Source organism: Myripristis murdjan, chromosome 12 (assembly GCF_902150065.1).
Source record: "Myripristis murdjan chromosome 12, fMyrMur1.1, whole genome shotgun sequence".
Classification (NCBI taxonomy): domain Eukaryota; kingdom Metazoa; phylum Chordata; class Actinopteri; order Holocentriformes; family Holocentridae; genus Myripristis; species Myripristis murdjan.
The window spans coordinates 12,647,876-12,667,504 of record NC_043991.1 but is presented as its reverse complement, the minus strand read 5'-3'; the positions used below and the strand labels follow the sequence as shown (position 1 = coordinate 12,667,504).

The following is a 19,629-nucleotide window of genomic DNA, read 5'->3' as shown; positions in this document are numbered from 1 at the left end:
GGAAAAACAAAACAGAGAAAGAAGTTGGGGAAGACAGGTCGACGCGGTCATCAGCAGTGAAAGCAAAGGAGAGCTCCATAAAGCCAACATCATAACTGGACCTCTAATCCCTCTGATTTCCATTGTGTTATCTCAGTGTGGAGTCAGGGTCGATGTGTTAGAAAAAGAATGTCTGTGGGAACGCTCATGTTTTTTAACCACACAAGGACAGAAACCCAGTGAATTCACAGTATCTGTAAGTTGAATAGCAGAATGAATGACAAGGCCAGGGCCAATGACACGTCTGAGTATTTTAACGGATGTCAGCAGATGTCTGTACTTTATGCCTCACTCTCTTTGCAGTTACCATTGCTTTGCTTTTTTCCATTTTTTTTTTAAGCAGAATGTACCTATTGACTGGATTTCAATACAATGGTGGGCATTCATAATGATGTTTGCTCACCATGGTTGGACAATGTGGTCACATGTAAGTATGTCGGAATTATTCTTTCCCAAGTGTTACAATTTCAGAAATGTCAGGCGGTTTATAAAACAGCTAATGATAAATATGTATGGTGATGGTGAAAGCCTGTCCATATATTTTAAGACCTGGACACAATCAAATTCATTTTCAGGTTTATGTAGGAATCATGAGTTTATATGCCATGCTCTACACATTTAGGCAAGTGCACAGGCAAGCGTGTGTGTGTGTGTGTGTGTGTGTGTGTGTGTCTCACCTGAAGGTACCCTTGCCATCGTCCTCCTTGATCTCCAAGCTGACGGTGAAGGTGAACAAGTCGCTGTCAGGGGTGAGGGGGGCTGCCTGCTGAGATAACAGCATAGCCTTCTTCGCTGACCGCCGAAATGCTGTGGCAAAGCTGTATAGTATCCTACTCACCTGTAGAGGGAACACACACACACACACACACACACACACACACAGAAACACAACTTCAATTTTAAAAAATCATGCAATAAGCCAATAAAAGAAGGAAGGATGGTAACAAAGGTTTTAATTTAACATCTTTCACACTGTTTAGTCTCTATCATGTACGTATGTGTGTACATTCAGATGCTCACAAAAACACACACACACACAGTATAACCTGTGCCTGTGAGAATATATACACATCAATAATAAATCACACAAAACTGTGCAATAATGCACTAAAAGTTCCCAACTAAACACACATTAAAAAACAATAACACTCATTTGTTAAACTGTTGTAATGAATTGAATTTACAACCTGCTTCTCACTCTCTTTCCACACACACACACTCACACTACACCCCAGGGGTGATATGATGGTGTGATTACGACTTGGCATCATCACGCGAGCTGTGGTTTTTGTCTTTTTTGTTGGTTAATCCCCTCATAGATAGATAACAGATGGGGAGATAAACTATCTTAAGAAGTTAATGGCTTACAATGCCACCTGGCCAAAACTACAGCATTCACACACCTGTTCTCATATTTACCATTTCTGAGTGCAATGCTGCATAAATCAAATAATCTGATCCAGAACAAAGAGTTAAATTATGCTGTCACTTTGCCACTTAGCTAAGACATCTGACTCTGTCAACATTTTGCTCTCATTTGTTTTCTTGGGAGTTTTTTCTTGCCCATAATGCTGATTAAGTCAGGGGGTGTCGTCCTGCTTGTTGAAAACTTGTGGGCATGTTAAGCCCTTTGAGACTGTAAACAGTGATAATGGGCTTTAAATAAACTTGAACTTGATCTCACATCACACACACACACTCAGCTGTACTTGGGCCATGAAATGAAATCGGCTTCAGTTTGCCAAAGTGTTTATTATCTTCCTCTTATGTTGTTATGAATTTTTAAAAATGTTTAGTTTCAACTTACAAATTAGTTAACATAAACCTGCAAGTGGTTAGAACCACAGCTTTTGAGATTATACATACTTTACATACACACAGACATTGAATATGTATCTACACACAGATCTACTTAATTTTATTTTTTCATTCCGATTTTATCTTATTCTATTTTATTTTATATTACTTACTTTTTGATGCGTAGGTATTACGTACAATTTTTTCTTTGATGTTAACTGCATCCCCTTGTGCTGTTGCATGAAAGTGAATTTCACCTAAGATCAGGGATCGGTAAACGTACATCTTATCTTACTGTCTTTTAACCACATGAGTGTTTTGTGTGTTTCCACAGATGAAAATCGTTTCAACTAGATTTATTAATGCAATGACTTGATATTTCTCTTGCATAAGCATTTGCATTTATATAACTGAGATGTCTGATTACACCGTACCTAGAATCATCTAACTAACTTATATAAACTTGCAGGAATTAGACATAGTGTACACACACTAATACATGTACAGACAGAGACAACCACAAAAATAGCATAAATATAACCACATGAGCAAATAAACTCTTAACTCATTGGCTCACACACTCACACTAGAGACACACAAGTCATTCACTGTTCACATCAAAACAAAAAGATACAGAGCACAACAATGCAGCAGTATTTAGCACATTTTGAAATGTTTGGCGGGTATGTGTATTCAGTTCACTATCACAGTCACCGCACTCAAAAATAAACAAAATTTGAGCAACAAAAAGAGCAGCACCTCCTCCACACCACACAGTCACCAATAAATGCTGCCAGTGAACTTTTCATTTGGATTTATGACACTGATGAAGCCCAGTGGAAAAAGCTGCATCTTGTCCTACATAAAACAAGTGCACTTGAGTTTTTTATCTGCTCAGGGATATAAATGACTGTAGTGAGGGAACCACTGGACAAAACATTTAATTCTTGTGTTGACTTGGCCAGGAGACTTCAAAAATTAGCAGGCTAATTCCTTGCACATGGATATATACAGAACAGTAGTCTAAAGTTGGTTTATGCTCGTTGACTTCTACTTACTGACTGACTAAAAATACATTTAGTAATCAGGTTGGTCCCATTGTACAGCAGTAAGTCAATTTCTAAACTGTTTATAGAAAACAGGAAAATAAGATGCAACCCACTCAACTCACAATTATGCCTGAGTCCTGAGTCCTCAACGTAATCATAAAAAATAAAGACTAGGACACCACTCCAAGTAGTTTTTAAAAATTTGGTGTTTTGAGCCAGACGCCCTTCCTCTGAGTGCGTTCAGGCAATTCATTTCTAAACTGCCATGTAAACAAGAAACCTCAGGTTAAAGGCTTAAGAGAAACCCGGTTAACACAGCTAGATTTCTGCAAAAGAAACCTGTCTGTCTGCAGAAAGAGACAGCAGAAACTGACACAATGAACACAGTAAAAGGGCACTGTACAATGCTCCAGAGAGTAACAACTTTACTGTCTATTCTACATGGTCATTGAGCAATGTTTAATTATTTGATGTCAACGTTAAGGAAATGAAAAAATCTGCTGCAAACTGCCTCCACCTGCAGGAGCAGAGGGACAAAGCTCTGGGCAATCTCCTTCACAAGAGGACGGCTATGTGAACGTAGTGATTAATATACAGTGGTGGAAAAAAGTTTTCGGACACCCCATGCATTTGTGAAACATTGCATTAACAAATCACTCTTAGGTCTTCAAGTACAATTTCTTTTAGTACAGTCACAGCCAAAATACTAAACAAATCCTAAAAAAGCCATTAAAAACCTAAAATTGATTGGTTCCATAAAAATACATAAGAAATTTTGAGTATTGGGTCATTTTGGTACCAGTGATGAAGGTCGTTTTTTTTTTTTATTAAAAGACACAATTTTTGTTGCCAAGCTTAGTGTCTATATAAAGCCAGCACATTTGAAGGTTCTTCAGACACAAAAATGGCCAAAACAAGGAACCTAACGCAGGAAATACGCCTGAAGTTAAAGATTAAACTGTCAAGAATTTAGTTTTGTTAGTTTTTCTTGTAAACAATAAACAAAAATTATAATTTGTATTTGTTTGTATCTGTCTAATGCAGCCACACCGTTTGAAACACAAAAAAGATTTTTCCACAAATATTTCATGATAATATTTGAGATTGTGTAAAATTTTAAGGGTGTCCGAAAACTTTTATCCACACCTGTATATACGATATAGTACACATGGTATGGTATGGTATGAAATATGTAAATATAGTGATGCAGTATGGTAGATGGTATGTACATGATTTGATTTCTTAAGCCCTTTAAGATATGCTCATGAAAGAGGGCTATATAAATAAACTTGACCTGATTTATCACTGCCAATAAATCTAAATATGGAGTTATTATGCATATCACCCTTAAACCGTAAACAAAATCTCACCAGCACCAGAGATTGCAGGGTAGTGCTAGATCTCCAGCCCCAGTAAAGAGCAGAGATGGGGGTCTAGAGACGGCAAAATACGTGGAAAACTGGTTAACAATTCATTTACATTATCATTCGCTTAATGTGCTCTTCTTTAGATTTTTTCTTTTTTTTATTTGTAATTACTGTGTGTATGGACATGTGTGTATGTTTATGTGCGCACACACACACACGCACACACACACACACACACACACACACACACACACACACACACACACACACACACACACACACACACACACACACACACACGCACACACACACACAAACACACTGTACAAAAAAAGCTTGCCCCCAACAGAGGCCCACATCACAGTGGTTCTGGATCATATCGAACCCCAGCACACAGCAGAGCTTGGGGGTTTGTAACTGGGAAATGGTGTGGGGAAACTGCTGTCATCAATACATAACAGTGTTCTTTTGCTTTGTTTTAAAGGCCAAAGTATAAACCAGCTTCTAACCTCTCATACACAATGGCTTTGTTTGTTGGGGGCAGAGGAGTAGGGGGGTATTTACCGAGGAACAATGGGGGAGTAAATGCAGGAGGTGGACGATGAATGGAGCTGATGGGGGGCAGTTTTGTATCTACTGTATGAAATTAAGAGAGCCGAAACATGGTGGAGTTTGAACAATGGTATTCTTGTTCAGCACTGTTCCAATCAAAGATTGAGCCAAAGCTGATCAACTCTGCATGGCGCCGCACATTTTTTTTTTTTTTATTCTTGTTTGTGTAGTGGTAAGGAGCAATATCAGGCCTTAGACAGCTGAGCATGGATCTGCATGACCCAGAACTAAATGATTTGAGCCTTTTGTCTTTGCCTGGATTACTAACATCAGGTCTCTTTTGTAACTGGGAATTTTGTGTCCCTTTATAGGAATGCAGTTTAGACGATTGCACTTCCCTTTTCACGGTATTACCTAAAATGTCTATAAGACAGTTACATTTAGTTCATAATGGTGCAGCCAGAATCTTAACTAAAACAAAGAAAATGGATCACATTGTCCAACAGCTTAAGTCACCGCACTGACTACCTGTATCTTTTCAAATGAAGTTCTTTCACTTGTTTATGAAGCTTCACATGACTTTGCTCCTGCCTACAGCAAAGATTTTCTTTCACTTTATGTTCCAGCCAGATCACTGTGGTCCTCTTCCACTTCTCTTTGAAATGTTCCTAATGTGTCTCATAAAAGTGCCAGTGAGGCTACCTTCTGTTTTCATGTTCCTAAACTGTGGAACACACTGCCTCCAGATATTAGAATGACAAGTTCCGTCTCTATTTTTAAAAGAAAATTAAAGACCTATCTGTCTCTTTGGTCTGGCTTTTTATTTGGAGTATTGTTATAGCCTTGTAGCTGTTTTTAAGCTTTAACCACTGTTTTTCATGTCATCATTCATCTGTTATGTTTATTTTATTGACTTTGATTTATTTATTTTGAACATTTTATTGTTTTATTGTTAGCATTTTTAGTCTAGCAAAATTTTATACATTGCCTATTTTTGTTCCTGCTGTTTATAGGAAAGGTGCTATATGGATAAAGTTGAGCTGAGCAGGAAAACATTTAAAAAAATGATAGGTTTTTTACTCTAGTATTTCCTTCTTTACTATACTACACATCTGTAAATGTTATTTTTAAAAAGTCTTTATCTACACAAACTGTACATTTCAAGAATCTGGGTGTTTTTAAAGCATCCACATATTCTGTTTTTACTTTGTGGCTTAGCAAACGTAGCCAAAACTATTTCTCACTTCTTGGCAACATTTTATTTATGTATGTTCTAAGGCAGGCATTGGAAGTATTCTTTGCTTTCGCCTCATGCCACAGCAACCATCTATAACCATTTATCAGGACCCAGTTTGTTGTTCCTCCTTGTAAACATTTGATTTTATCCAGGTTAGGATCCCAAATAGCTTAAGTGAAACCAATCCACTGGAGCCTAACTGGTTTAAATCACAAAAGTTCAGATACACATCTCTGAACAAGGGGAGCAAGTTTATGGAGAAAAGGGAGGTGTTCGATACATGACTCACTGAGGTTCTGCATCACCATCAACACCAGGAGACTGGGAATTGTTAGATACTAGCCTTGGGGGGGCTGACTGGGAGGTCTGGCACAAGCAGGCAGAGCAGGACTGAGGAGGTGGCTTGCTTTATGCATGAAAACTTCCAAAATCCCCCAATCCATTTAGGAAATCAAAAGTTATCTCTTGCTCAAAATCTCCAAAAAACAGATGATTACATCCTCAACAATGGTGCAATATTGTGTATGTTTAATTTTGCCAAGATTTGTGATGATAGCTAATATTTATAAGAATCTTAAAAAAAAGATTTTACCTAAAGCATTTTTGTTCCTCTGGGGACCATGTCATACTTTGAAAATGCATCAATCTGTGTCAGCACTGCAATATCTGCACTGCTGATATCCAAGTTGTTTAAAATAATGTTTAAAAATAATGTTTAAAAGTAGGTGTGTTTCTCCTTTCAATCAGAAATGCAGGCTAATCTTTTGTGAACACATCTCTAACCAAGCTTTGCAAACTGTCGGCTGACAGAGCTGACCATAAACTGGCGGACGTGTGTCGCAAACTGCAGTAAAGTAAACCCAATTGAGGCTGATATTCCGAATGTGCTGAATACATGACCAGAAAATGCCCCTAAAACCCAAATAATATCATCATATCCCACATGTTTTCATCAGAAAATGCTAAATTCACAAAAGGCCTTATTAAGTATATCAAAACAGAATATGCTGTTTACATGACCTGTATCAAATTTGAAATGTTGTCATATTCAGAATAATGGTGGAAAATGAGTGTGCATGTGAACATACTCAGTGACTCTATCTTTTACGAATGACTTCTGTGCTCCAAAAAAGTCAGATTCCTGATAAACCCAGAACAGCTTTCTGCTCTCTGAGCTCAGCGGGTGGCACTGGGCGAAGGCGGTGGTTTAAGAGATCTGAGCAGGTTGTTTACAGTGGGTTTCAAGACTGGTGTGAAATGTGTGACTCGCATGACTGTCTTCAGGGAGAAAAAGCGAGCAATGGGCTGATTCACTACAGGCTGACGGTCAGAGTAAGAGGTGGTGAAAAAAAAGTGTTGGAATTTAGTTGGCTGCTCAGGGTTTTGGAGGAGAAAGGGCTGGTGAGGGAAGATGACACCTGGGGGGAAAAAAAAAATCAGAGGAGCACAAGAGCAGCACTGTGGGGAAGACGAGGAAGAAAAAGAGGGCAGGGGGAACAGAAGGGAGACATCTGGTTGCTAGATAAAGAAGTGAAATACTACAGGTGAGGGACTGTATGTATATGTATATGTGAGTGTGTGCATAGGAATACGTGTGAATGAGTATTAGTGTGAGGAATTGGGGTCTGAGAGGTGGGAAACTGGATAGTGTGATGATGTGGGGCTGATAAAGTAGTGTCTGTATGTCAGCTTAGTGACACTGAAGGAGGGTGCTTCCATGGAGGAGAAATTAGGTCACTGAACACTGAAGGAGTAGTTTAACCCAGATTCATGAGTGGATTTCCTATTCTCCTCTTTTGGACGTCTGCTGATGGGAATAAGCAATGACACTTCCTTTCCCTTGGAAGTTGGATTGGTGGTTTGTATGTGTGCACATGGGGTGCAGAGCCTGCAGAGATACACATAAATCCTTGGGGTCCACTGAGGCAGCACCCACACTGACACAGCACCCTGAGGGACAGGCTTAACAATTCAAGAGAAGGTCATCCAGGGTATTGTGGACACCAAGTGTGTGAGTATTTGTGTGTGTGTATGTGTGTGTGCTTGTGTGTGTGTGCGTGTGTGCTTTAATATGAGTGGAAGCAAGGCATGTGACACACAGCAAGTGAGAGTTTAAAAAAGTGGGTAATGCAAGGGAACAGAGCAAAGTGTCAAGTCAGAGCAGAGATCTGTCAGAGGAGTTCTTGCTCCCCCTGTTGTTCACTGCCTGAACAGCAGTAAGTGTGTGTGTGTGTGTGTGTGTGTGTGTGTGTGTGTGTGTGTGGTGAAAGATGCATGTGTGTATGTTAAAAAGTGTCTGCCTTCTCTACCTGAAAGCAAAACAAACGGAAGAGACGGAGAAAACATATTGATAAAAATCTGCAGTTTGTGACCTCTGCTGCATATAATGCACATTTTCACAAATATTCCTATTAAAGTCAAAGCCACTGTGATGTCTATCAGCAGTGTGTGCTACAGCTTATTTACTTTAGGAAGCAAAAAGACCTGTCAATCAAGCAATCTACTAATTAGTGAATCCTTACCGCCTCTTGGATTTGGCAGCGGAAAACGTGGATCCTGAAGATCTCAGCGTTGTAGTGGCTCTCAGTGAAGGCGAAGCAGTCGCTCTCTGGTGTGCCATCATGGCCACGCACACAGAATAATATCTTATAGATGGGGTAGTTGGCGATCTCTGTACTGTTGTGGGGGTCCAGCAACCTGTAAGAATCAGATCAGGATAAAAGGTTGTTGTTTGCAGCCTAGAAAAGCCTCTGCAGAGTGAGATTTGCACGATGTGTGTAGTGTGTGTGTGCCTCTCGCGTATGAACGTGCGTGAGCATCTATACCTGCCTGTATGCAAATCTAGGTTTGCACGAGTTGATGTTGATAGTATTGAGAAGTACCTTTACATTAAATTAGCTACTGTGGCTCTCTGTTGCTCTAAAAATGTATTATTGCTCAGCCTACCCCAAAACAAATGCAACTGTAATGACTCCCTTATTGACTCCTTTTCTTTTTCATTACCTTTATGGCACCTACAAAAATATGGGGTGACACCGTTTTTTTTTGTTTTTTTTTTTACAAGTATTTACCTATTTGCTGCACTGCATATATACTTCATATTACAACCAATGATATGCCAAGGCATTACATGCTTTTTGAGATTAGTGACTTCATTTTTTTTTTTTTTTACTTAAGTGTTACACATATTTTAGTCTTTGCTCCAAGTAACACTCATGCCCAGATTTTTAAGATGTGGACATCTGAATTATTTTGTAAAAGAATGTTAACATCCGTGATTATTTTTTGGCAGGAACATACTTTTTGTTGTGTGGATGTCTCCGCATGTAGAGTATTTTCACGTTTTACAAGGAAGAACGGTGCATTCACGTACTACCAGATAAAACGGAAAAATAAAATTCTTACTTAGTTATACTAACCCTCATAATGTTTTTAATGCAAAAAGAGCTCAAATCCATGTCATTTATAATGCCAGTGTTTGCTTATGATTTGACTTTTCAAACAACAGTATAATACACATAATCCACATTGCTATTTATCAGCATGAGCATGTGAAATGATGTAGTGAAGCTCAGGCAAGTAAGTGTTCATTTCAATTCTCCACAGAACAGGAGCAGTTTTACTGAGCAACAAAGAAGACAAACCACAGTATACGCATGAAGAGCTGCATTCACATTTTCAATCTTTTCATTTTAACGCTCGCCATCCCTGCAATGCTGCCATTTGACTCAGTTACAGGGAAACAGCAGCCATGCTGTGGAGAACACTTATTGCTACCATGAAAATCACTACATCTCACTGTCAGTCACACACAGTGGACTAGGGAAGAGAGAAGACTAGGGCAATTTGATAATAAATTCAAAATATATACTACTACATAAAATGTATCCCTATATGTATGAATATCAAAATAAGAGCTCTTGAGGTGCAACTCCTACTGGAACTGATCCTACATTGGGCACTGACCAAACCTGGGCCTCATATCCAAAATTATTCCTGGCCTCCACATCTGTGAAAAATTTTACTGTGAGCAAATTAGACAACAACACATTTGGCAGTGTGATAATCCATGGCAAGGTGGCACCGATAATCCATATACTCGTGTTACCTGACGGTGCCCTCAGACACGCCTGGCACAGACAGTGTGACGTCCAGGGGGAGCTGGCACTGCCCTCTGAGGATACTCATCATGCGGAGGGCCTCCACCTCACTGCGGGGGGCGTTGACCGAAGCACAGCCCAGATATGTCAGCTGGCTGAACACGACACTGTCCTCATCTGGGATGGGAGTCCCAGGACTGCCTTCTGATGATGACTCATCCGCTGCAAAGAAAATGGTAAATGGTATTGGAAAGATATTGGAAACAGAAGGAATTGGAGAGGAAATGGAAAGGAAATTTTTGTCTATGTTGTCAGATGGCTAAGACAGCTTTCTGCTAGTCCAGTCAAAAAGAAGACAGTCTATACACTTCATAAATCAATCTTCATATGTCCACCTTCACAAATGATTTTCTTCACAGTTTCTATTCATCCATATCAAATCTATAGGATCTCATGTTGTTCTCACACTTGATCATGTTTTCCTTTGTTATTTCAGCCAAGACTAACACAATAACATGCCACATGTTCTCTAGCTTCTCTGATCTTGTAAATAGGACTAACATATCCTTTATAATATACTGAACAGACCTGGTGTGTATATTCCACTTGGTTCACAGTGTTTGTTAACAACAACAGGAAAAACAACAAAGACTGGACCATCAATAATATTTATTTTATATTTTTTGCTTTATAATCAATGCTTAACTGTTGTGGCCTAATTACCTTATACAATGTGTTTCACTTTTGCATTTGGAAAAACTATTTGTGGATTGTGGAGAAAATAGACAAGACATGGATACTGTGTTCACACAGAGTTACCCCTAGCATGTCTGCGAACATGGGTGCTGAAATCAAACAGACTACCCCTCTATTGCGTGTCTAGTGTGTTTCTGACCTTCATAACACATCTGTAACATTATGTGAAGATTGAGCAAGTGTATGTGCTTTGACAGAAGCTAGAAAGGAGGAGTCACATCACGGCTCACCTCGGTAAGACCGCTCATTCAGCTCACTCTCCTGAGCCGTCTGAACTGGAAGCACCATCTCCACCTTGGGCGGAGGTGTGCTTAGAGGGTCTGTGCCTGGTGGGACAGGTGACGCTGTTGTGGGAAGGCCATGGGCCCCCACACCATGTGGGTCCATTCCTGTTTCTGGCCCAAGTCCAGTGTCAGCTACTGACGGGTCCATCAGTACATCCTCCAACTCTCTCTGTAGCTGCTGCTCACTTCCGTTTCCCACAATCTGACACACACACACACACATACCACACAAGTGTAGACAGAGGGACACACACACATAGAAATAGACATGCACACAAACACAACGAGGGGTAGGGACAAAAGGAAGGATAAAAACCCACACATTTAGACGCACACACATTTCATCAAAAACACACACATATGCTGGTTTTAAAACAAGATCATTGTACTGGCCTGTCTTAAAACAATCACTCAACAAAACATGTATTACTGAAATCAATCCTCAGGCCCACATCAAATGTGGTAAAATAAATAAATAAATAAATCACTGGCAGACAGAGTTCACTGACTGGTGTCTCTGCACTGCCTGGTTAACCTACCTTAGTGATCTTGACATTCACTTCAAATGACTGGACTGTGTTTACAGGGAGAGTGGCCCTTACAAATCATTTAGTCGGCATCATACATCAGTGTTCAGAGATAAGTACGTTACATTAAGCCAATATTAGTGATTAGTAGGTATGTCAATTTTGGCTATAAAATACATTGATTAGCTCAAGAGATTAGGACTGCTGTGTCAACTCTAACTGTGCCTAAGCTTGTTCCTACACTACTGAAAGGAAGTGAAAAGCAAGCTGAAGGGCAGACAAACCATCAAGCTGTACACAAGGAGGCAAGGGCCCATCTCACCTGCCTGCCTTGGCAGCAGCCTGACATGAAGCAGAAAATACTTTGGAAGAGCAGGTGTTAACTGCAGAGGGCACTGTTGAGCAATAGGTAGGAGAAGCTGAATTTGCACATTGACACAGAATTTGATTTTTCATCTGTTGTGACATATATATGATCTTTCTAATCAGGCTCAATATGCAAGTGAGGTCTCTATGCATAGACAGTAATGAATAATATTTGTGCCATTCAAGATCAATCCTTAGTGTAATGCAGCTACCGTCATAAAATTGCCTAAAGGAGGATACTACAACTACATTGTCTACATTCTCAGTGCCATATAATGAGAAAAGAGTCTTGGATCCTGTTTACACTTGTTTTTAACAAGCATTTTGGGTGGCCTCAACACAAGTGGACAGCCGTGACACATCGCCATTCACACCCGTCTTTATCACGCGTCTCGGAAGTATCTTAACTTATCACTTGTGTTCCAGTTTCGTTACTGCCCATATCACTTCATTTACTACATCCTTGTCAGGGACACATCCTTTACACTTGTATTTAGCGCTGTCCTCTTGTGATGAAATCGCCCAAAACATATATTAAAACCAGGTGTAAATAGGGTCTTATATACTAGATAACCATTAACTCTCCAGTTCTCTATTGAGGGCCATGAAGTCCATATATCTGGCATAACTACTTCATTATACAGCTTTGGGTAGGCCTTGTCAGGTTAAGGTCCTGCTAAAAGCCTGGGCAGCTGTCAGGTAGAACTACAATCCTATATGCGGGAGTGTCTACTGTATCACTACCATCATCAAAACAAAAGTGTTGAGAAGACTAGGCTAGGGCCATCAATCAACAGCCGGTAAAAGTACAGAGAGCACAAGGCACAGACAGAATCACCACGTTATCACATCACAGAATAAGAGACAAAAAAAAGAGATAAAGAAAGACACAAGCTAGAAAGAGCGAGAGAGAAGGAGAAAAGGAAAAGAGAGCCAGAGAAGAGACTGACCTTAAAGCTGACCCCTTCCTCAGAAATCACCTGCATAACAAACAACAAGTTTAGACACACTGACTCCTCTGACTGGATGGGCTGACTGGTAGGGAAGGAAATGTGCATAATAGTGTGCAGGAGAAAAACCAAAACATGACATCTAGATGGCCATGTGTCAGTGAATGGGGTGACTTCACCACTAGGTATTGATAAAACTGGACATGGTATACCCCCTCTCTCACTTCAAATGGCAAGCAATCACTGACAACTATGCTATACAGTACTGCCCAACTGATTTTTAACAAATCACTGTAATCTAACAGCAGAATGACTATTTTTGTGCAGTACCTCTAATCTCCAGGACTGTAAAATAAAAAGCAGAGTTTGCTGTAAATTGATTTCTTCCATGCACTGCTGGCGCCATCTGCTGGTAGCTTTATAACACCGAGTCAACAATTCACCTCTAGACACAGAGCTTCACAAACTTGAGCACAGTAATGATGTGGACTAATGGACACTGTGTGAACAAGGGAGACAGCTTCTTAAGTAAATCCAATAAAAAGAAATGTAATAACATTTCAACTGGTAAACTGGAAGAGACAAGGACAAAATGTGTCCTGTGAAAGATGATCGAGAAGAAAAGAAGATGGCAGATGAAAGGAGGAGGAGAGGAGAGGAAAGAAGAGGAGAGAAGAGGAGAGTAACCTGAATCCATTAGGGATACACACCGGATGGTGGCTAGTAGCTACATTTTTCCTTGAGAAACATCTTCACTCTCTTTGCAGAGAGACACACCCTCATTTCAAAACAGGATTCTTTTCCCTGACAATGTGTTCAAAGCACCCGCAACTACATCACCACACTGTTAGTTGACTAACATTTGCTAATCGGCTGCTCACTGAGCAATTAATCACATAGTAGAGGACATATATTGGGCAAATTCAATAGCACATGATAGACAACTAACAGGCAAAGCTGCTCCAAAGTTAAGGAGCACAGAACTTTTAGCTACTCACTTTTAGCTAACAGCAAATGGCAACCACTGTAGACAATAGTTGCCCCCACTACCACACATCAATTTAAAAACAAGCAATTTACAGTAAGGAACAGCCCTGCAAAATATATGATATACATCATAGAAAACTGTGTACAGGGTTTTGTAAAATATCAACAACCAGCTCTGCACTCCACTAAAAATCCTGTGACAATGTGCTTTCAATTTATGGCGTTGTGCACATACCAACAAGGATTTCAGTGCTTCCTTTCCACCAGCAACAAATAAAAGAGGACAAACACAGAGACTAAGACTAACTGTGAGAACAGTGAGAATGTAGTGAGAATGTGCAAAAGGCAAAACATGAAATGGTTAGCCTTGTTAGTAAGTGAGAATTTTAAGTGTGAGTGATCTGAAATAAGTGCATGTTTAAAAAGATGGAGGAGAGCTTTGGACAAGTGAGTAATGAACACAAGCAGCTGAAAATGGGATTTGTGTGGCTTGTGACAACTGAGCTGGGTTTCTCAACATTGATAAGAAATAAGTGAAGATGAAGTGAATACCAAGATGCTTTTGGTAAACCATGCCCTGGGTATTGAGATAGGATCTTAGATAATTGATAGACATTTGTTCTAAATATCCTACAACAGGAAGGCTGATATGATAGCAGTTAGCCAATAACTTTATGAAATCTGACTGGTTATCTTACTGTTATTCGGAGATTTATTTTAGCTTTACTGCTTTTCTGAGTATTTCATGTGATTAGGACCAAATGGAAATGATTGTCAATACTATTACAGCATCAAGCACCAGAAAAAAAAGTTACTCTTAATTACATCCTGCCCGTGCAATAATTGTCACTGTAAAAGTCAGGGCAGGGGGAACAGACCAATGATCTTGATTCAGCACTTCCACTTTGACTTGACTGGCACAGCTCTTAAATCTTCCTTCTCTCCTTTGTGGTTCCAGCCATCCAGACATCCAACCATCCTTACCTTCAATCCTGTCTTTTCGTCATCACTACCATTATTAGTGGAGGAGGGTGTCTCGTCCCCCAGCCGGGACACAAGGACAAAGTCCTCACTGTTGAGAGTGGACACAGAGTCCGAAGACACGCTAATCTTCCCCACCGAGCCCTTGTCATCCATGGCTGCTGCTGCTAAATTCAGCCACGCTGCTCATGAATGGAAGACAGGAGGAGGAAGTGGTAGGGGATGATGAGCAAAATCACCTAGAGAAAGAAAAAATAAATAAGGAAGGAAAAAAGGAGAAAACAGTCATGATGTGATGAAATTCATGAAAAGCATTTGTTGAGGCAACATGGATATACAATCTGGCTACATGGACACATTGTTTCAGAGTCTCATTGTCTAAAAAATATTAGAAACTGGTGAATCTATTTATCATTCAGTTTAAGAGGTCTAAGCACCCGACGGGCAATAGTGTGCAGGTTTTACTGACAACCTGGGGAGGGTGAACGAATCGAAAGAAAAAGCACTTAGGTCTTAGACTAGAGAAGAGGCCTAAATGCAAAAGAGCAAAGACACAAAAAACATCAAAGGAAAGGAGCGTCTCTGGGACATATAAAACAATTTCAGTTCTCAGTCAGCAAAGTAGAGGAGAGTTTATTTGCAAAATAGCTTGAAGCGATGCAAAGCCATGGTGATGCAAGTGCCATTTCAAAAAAATGTACGTGTGCACATGAATGTGAGGAACTGGGGAAAAAAACAACTTGCTACAACCATCCACCCATCCCACCTCGATATTTCCCATAAATTAATTTCACCACCACAATATCAAACACATGCACCACAAATGCATTCCCTAAACAGACAAATAATGCTTGAAAAATGCTTGTTGCACAACATGCACTCTTCAGTGCCTGATTGCTGCCCTGGCCTGCCGCCACAACCACAAATAACCTGAGATCCGGTGGGAAACACCACATATCAACTCATCACTCCTTCAGTCTCTCTCCATCTCCCCCTCTCCATCCATGTTTGCTGCTAACATACCACCTACTTTATGAAAAGATTCAAAATAAAAATCAACTCTTAGGTTACAAAGGCAGATAGATTAATTATTTTCCTAAGTACCACAGCTCTGTAAAAATGACAGAGGAAGCACTCCCTAAGCACATATTAGACACAATATCCTAACTAACTAGGATAGTTGGGGGTTGTAAAGTCATATGATAAATTACTTAGTAGCTGATGCACAATTAAGCTTGATTTACACTCCTGTAGGTGGGTGGTTAAAAGGTGTATCTCTTTTTCTGTGTATATATATGCTTGTTGTCCAGTTAACAGAGTTGAAGGTAAGATGACCTCTCTTCTAAAAAAAGGGAAAGGAAAGAAAGTCAGAAGGAAGGGACAAGAATGGCAGGCGGATGTTCAGTATTTACAGGAAGAGAGAGAATTGAGACAGGTAAAAATAAGAGAACGGACAATGTTAGAGTAAGACAGTGAAAGTGGAAGGACAGCAAACACGGGAACACTTCAAGAGAAGTGAGAGAGAAAGTCAAAAAACAAGAATCGGAGAGGAGCTGTCAAAGTGAAAAAAAAAAAAGAAAACATGGTGAAGATGGCTCAGGACAGGGAGGGAAAATATTAGGTGAGAGTCAGATATAAAATGACAGGACAGAGAAAAGCCTTCTGTCTAAGCAGCTAAGTCAAAAATCACTTTAACTTAAAAAAAAAAAAAAACACAAAACAAAACAACTGACGAAGATGTGTTATTTAACAGCTCGTTGAGAAATAATTAGATTTATTCACAGTGACGGTAAGGTTAGCTTTGAAACTACCTTTTTGGATGAATATTACATGAAGTTCCGGCTTTACAGTTTGATCATGAAGTAACTACTGGATAAGGGAGGTGCCTTTGTGTGTAAGACAGGAAGAAAGGCGCAACAGAAGGTTCTGGCAGAGGTTCAACAAGAGACCATAACAAGCTATTTCTGGCTGTCTCCCCTCCTGCTCAACCATCTCCACTCCTACTGTTCAGTCTCTCATCCCATTCCTTTTCACCCTGTTACTGTTTCCTCTCCTTCATCGCCTCCTCTTCTCTCTTTCCCCCCTACCTTTTATATTCCCTCCCACACTTCACTCCCTTTAACTCATATCTTGCCCTTCCTCAATTTAATCATTTCCCTCCTTCCTTTTTCTGTATCTCTCCAGTGTTGTTTCATCCACTCCCTTCTCAATTTTGACATCCTGCTCCTTCTCTTTCAAAGTAGGTCCATCTACGGAAAAGCAAAGGCAACTAAGTCTAGAGAACAGAAGTCAGTATGATAACATTGGTATTCTGACCAAAACTGAACCTCAATTTAAGTAGCTACTACTGAGGGACTAGAGGCCTTTATGATGTGCAGTTATGCAGATTGAATGCTATTTTTAACACAAAAAAACTCAGAGTGAACAACTGACAGCTAAGGCTTGTTTCTTTTCACTTTCTGCTTGTTTCAGAGAAAAACTGAAGACAGAAATTACTGTTGTTCATCCTAAAGCCTTGAGTGTTGTTTTTCACCTGTGTTGCAGAAATAGAGTTGAAACGCAGGGTCACGGGGAGTGACAGCTTGCTGTAGCCACATACTGTGTAATGTGCTCTGGTCTTTGATGCAGTAAGAGGTGACTACAACACTTTGACAGCTGAAGTGTGGAAAAATCACCAGATGTGACAATCAGGAGCATCTCAAGTAAAAACCTAACCTCACAATTCTGATAGTGAAATCTGTATCAATCTATATTCAAAAAGGTTTAGAATGAAACTGTTAGGTGGCCCTGTGGCTCACCTACTAGATTGCATACCATGTATGAAGGCTGTGTCCTTACCACAGCCAACTGTGTTAGAATCCGGCTTAGGCTTTTTACTGCATGTCATTCCCTCTCTCACCCCCTGCCCTTCCTGTCTCTCTATTGTTGCAATCAAATAAAGCAGTAATGCAAAAAAGAAAAAAAAAAACGAATGAATGCAACTGTGAGAGGTGTAGCTTCAGAGACTGAATCATGCTCTATGTAGGCAATCCAGTTTAATTTAGGATTTTTAAACAAGAATGTAGTTATCACGTATATATATCAAAAATAAGTGGGACCAGTGTCCAACAATCTGGCACAAAGCACATCTAAGTAAACATAACTGATAGTTCTCTTTGTGAAAATTCAATTCACCTACTTAATACAAATCGGTAAACTTTCTGAATCCCTGAAATAAAACTTCTGTTTTTGCTTTCAGATATCACAGTTGCAGCTCAGCTACAGAGCAGTGCTCCTGGGACTGGTAAGGATTCAGTGTCTTGCTCAAGGACACATCAGCAAAGCAGATGCTTGTTGATACTGGGAGTTGAACCCAGGCCCTCTTGGTGGAGGGGCAGTCGCTCTACTGATTATACCACCTTTGCACCCCTGTATGCATTCACAGACCCTGTGACAACAGACACAGCTACTCACAATGCCACACTATAAATCTGGCAGCAGTGGCTGGTTCAGGTATTCAGGTACTCTGTCTGCCAATATGGTAATTCAAATTAGCATAGTAATCTGAGTTTTGACAAACAATCTTTTCTTCCAAGTGAGTAACAGACCACTGCATATCCAAAACCGAAGGACCATACCTGTATTTTTTAGCCTGTTTCCTAGAATTTGCATATACTTTGCATTACTGCTGTGCATTTTCCAAAGTCTACCATACTGTTTCAGCCATTCATTTCAGTACAGTTCAAATATCAACATGCAAAGGCTTGAAACATGAGACAGATATTCCATCAAACATCTTGCCCAGTTTGTTTTTGTCATTGTTGTGTGTTAATTTAATTCAATACCCACATTTATTTATAAGTCAAACATCTTGTGCAAACACAAGCTAGTGGGAAGTTACAACATCCCCGACTTCAAAGTCAGCTACCAAGCAGCACTGACATTCACATACTTTTTTGTTGGGAAATCAAACCCAGAAGACAATAAACAAACATGGGCAGCATGAAAAGGGATCCAGCACAAAATCTACACTGCATCAATGACTGATTCAATGTATGGATGTTTTTACCTGTAGATATATGAATACACATGTATGCACCATGCCACCACTCAATTTCAGCGGTCAGTGCTGTCAGATAGGACAATATGTTGTTCACTGATGCAATGGGAACAGCAACGAGTAAACAGGTTGTCCCCTACCAATGACGCACGCAATTGTGCTCAAACCAATGAAATAACTCAAATTAATTAATTATATAGTTGGTCTATGTTTCAAAAGAATTACTAGATGTATTAAAGATAAATAACATTTTTAAAATCAAATTAGTTGTGTTTTTCAACAGTAGTAGTAATGACAGAGCTGATTTAATAGATTAAAGAGCTGCTCTTTTAATGGATAATTTGACAAATTGGCTTGACTGCGTCACTGCCCTGCACTATTTCTACCTTCTTTCTTTCTTACCTTTCTAAAAGTTTGCATTTCATCTCTTTTCATAGTTATGCTGACAATACTCATCATCTCAACTGACTGGCTGCCCAAAAACCTCTACCAACATTTTTTGCAGTAAAAGAGACTCTTATTATTGGTTCTAAGCTGATTCATAAAGATGTTTATTTTGGGATTTATTTTGGCAACATCTTTAGTGCTAAGCACTTTC

The 19,629-nt window shown here is 39.7% G+C and overlaps 1 protein-coding gene across 2 annotated transcripts in view; it reads right to left on the bottom strand.

Annotated features, from left to right (window-relative positions):
- rabgap1 (RAB GTPase activating protein 1) overlaps positions 1–19,629 on the bottom strand; it is a 107,965-nt gene that overhangs the window by 77,115 nt on the left and 11,221 nt on the right. Inside the window, exons 2-7 of one of the 2 annotated variants that reach the window (XM_030065518.1) lie at positions 14,996–15,231; positions 13,025–13,054; positions 11,128–11,383; positions 10,150–10,363; positions 8,564–8,738; positions 717–877 (exon numbers count right to left, since the gene is read on the bottom strand). In XM_030065518.1, the coding sequence (XP_029921378.1) occupies positions 717–877; positions 8,564–8,738; positions 10,150–10,363; positions 11,128–11,383; positions 13,025–13,054; positions 14,996–15,148 (989 nt within the window). In that variant the 5' untranslated portion in view covers positions 15,149–15,231. The remainder of the gene's footprint in view (positions 1–716; positions 878–8,563; positions 8,739–10,149; positions 10,364–11,127; positions 11,384–13,024; positions 13,055–14,995; positions 15,232–19,629) is intronic. The other variant, XM_030065519.1, reaches the window with a different exon arrangement.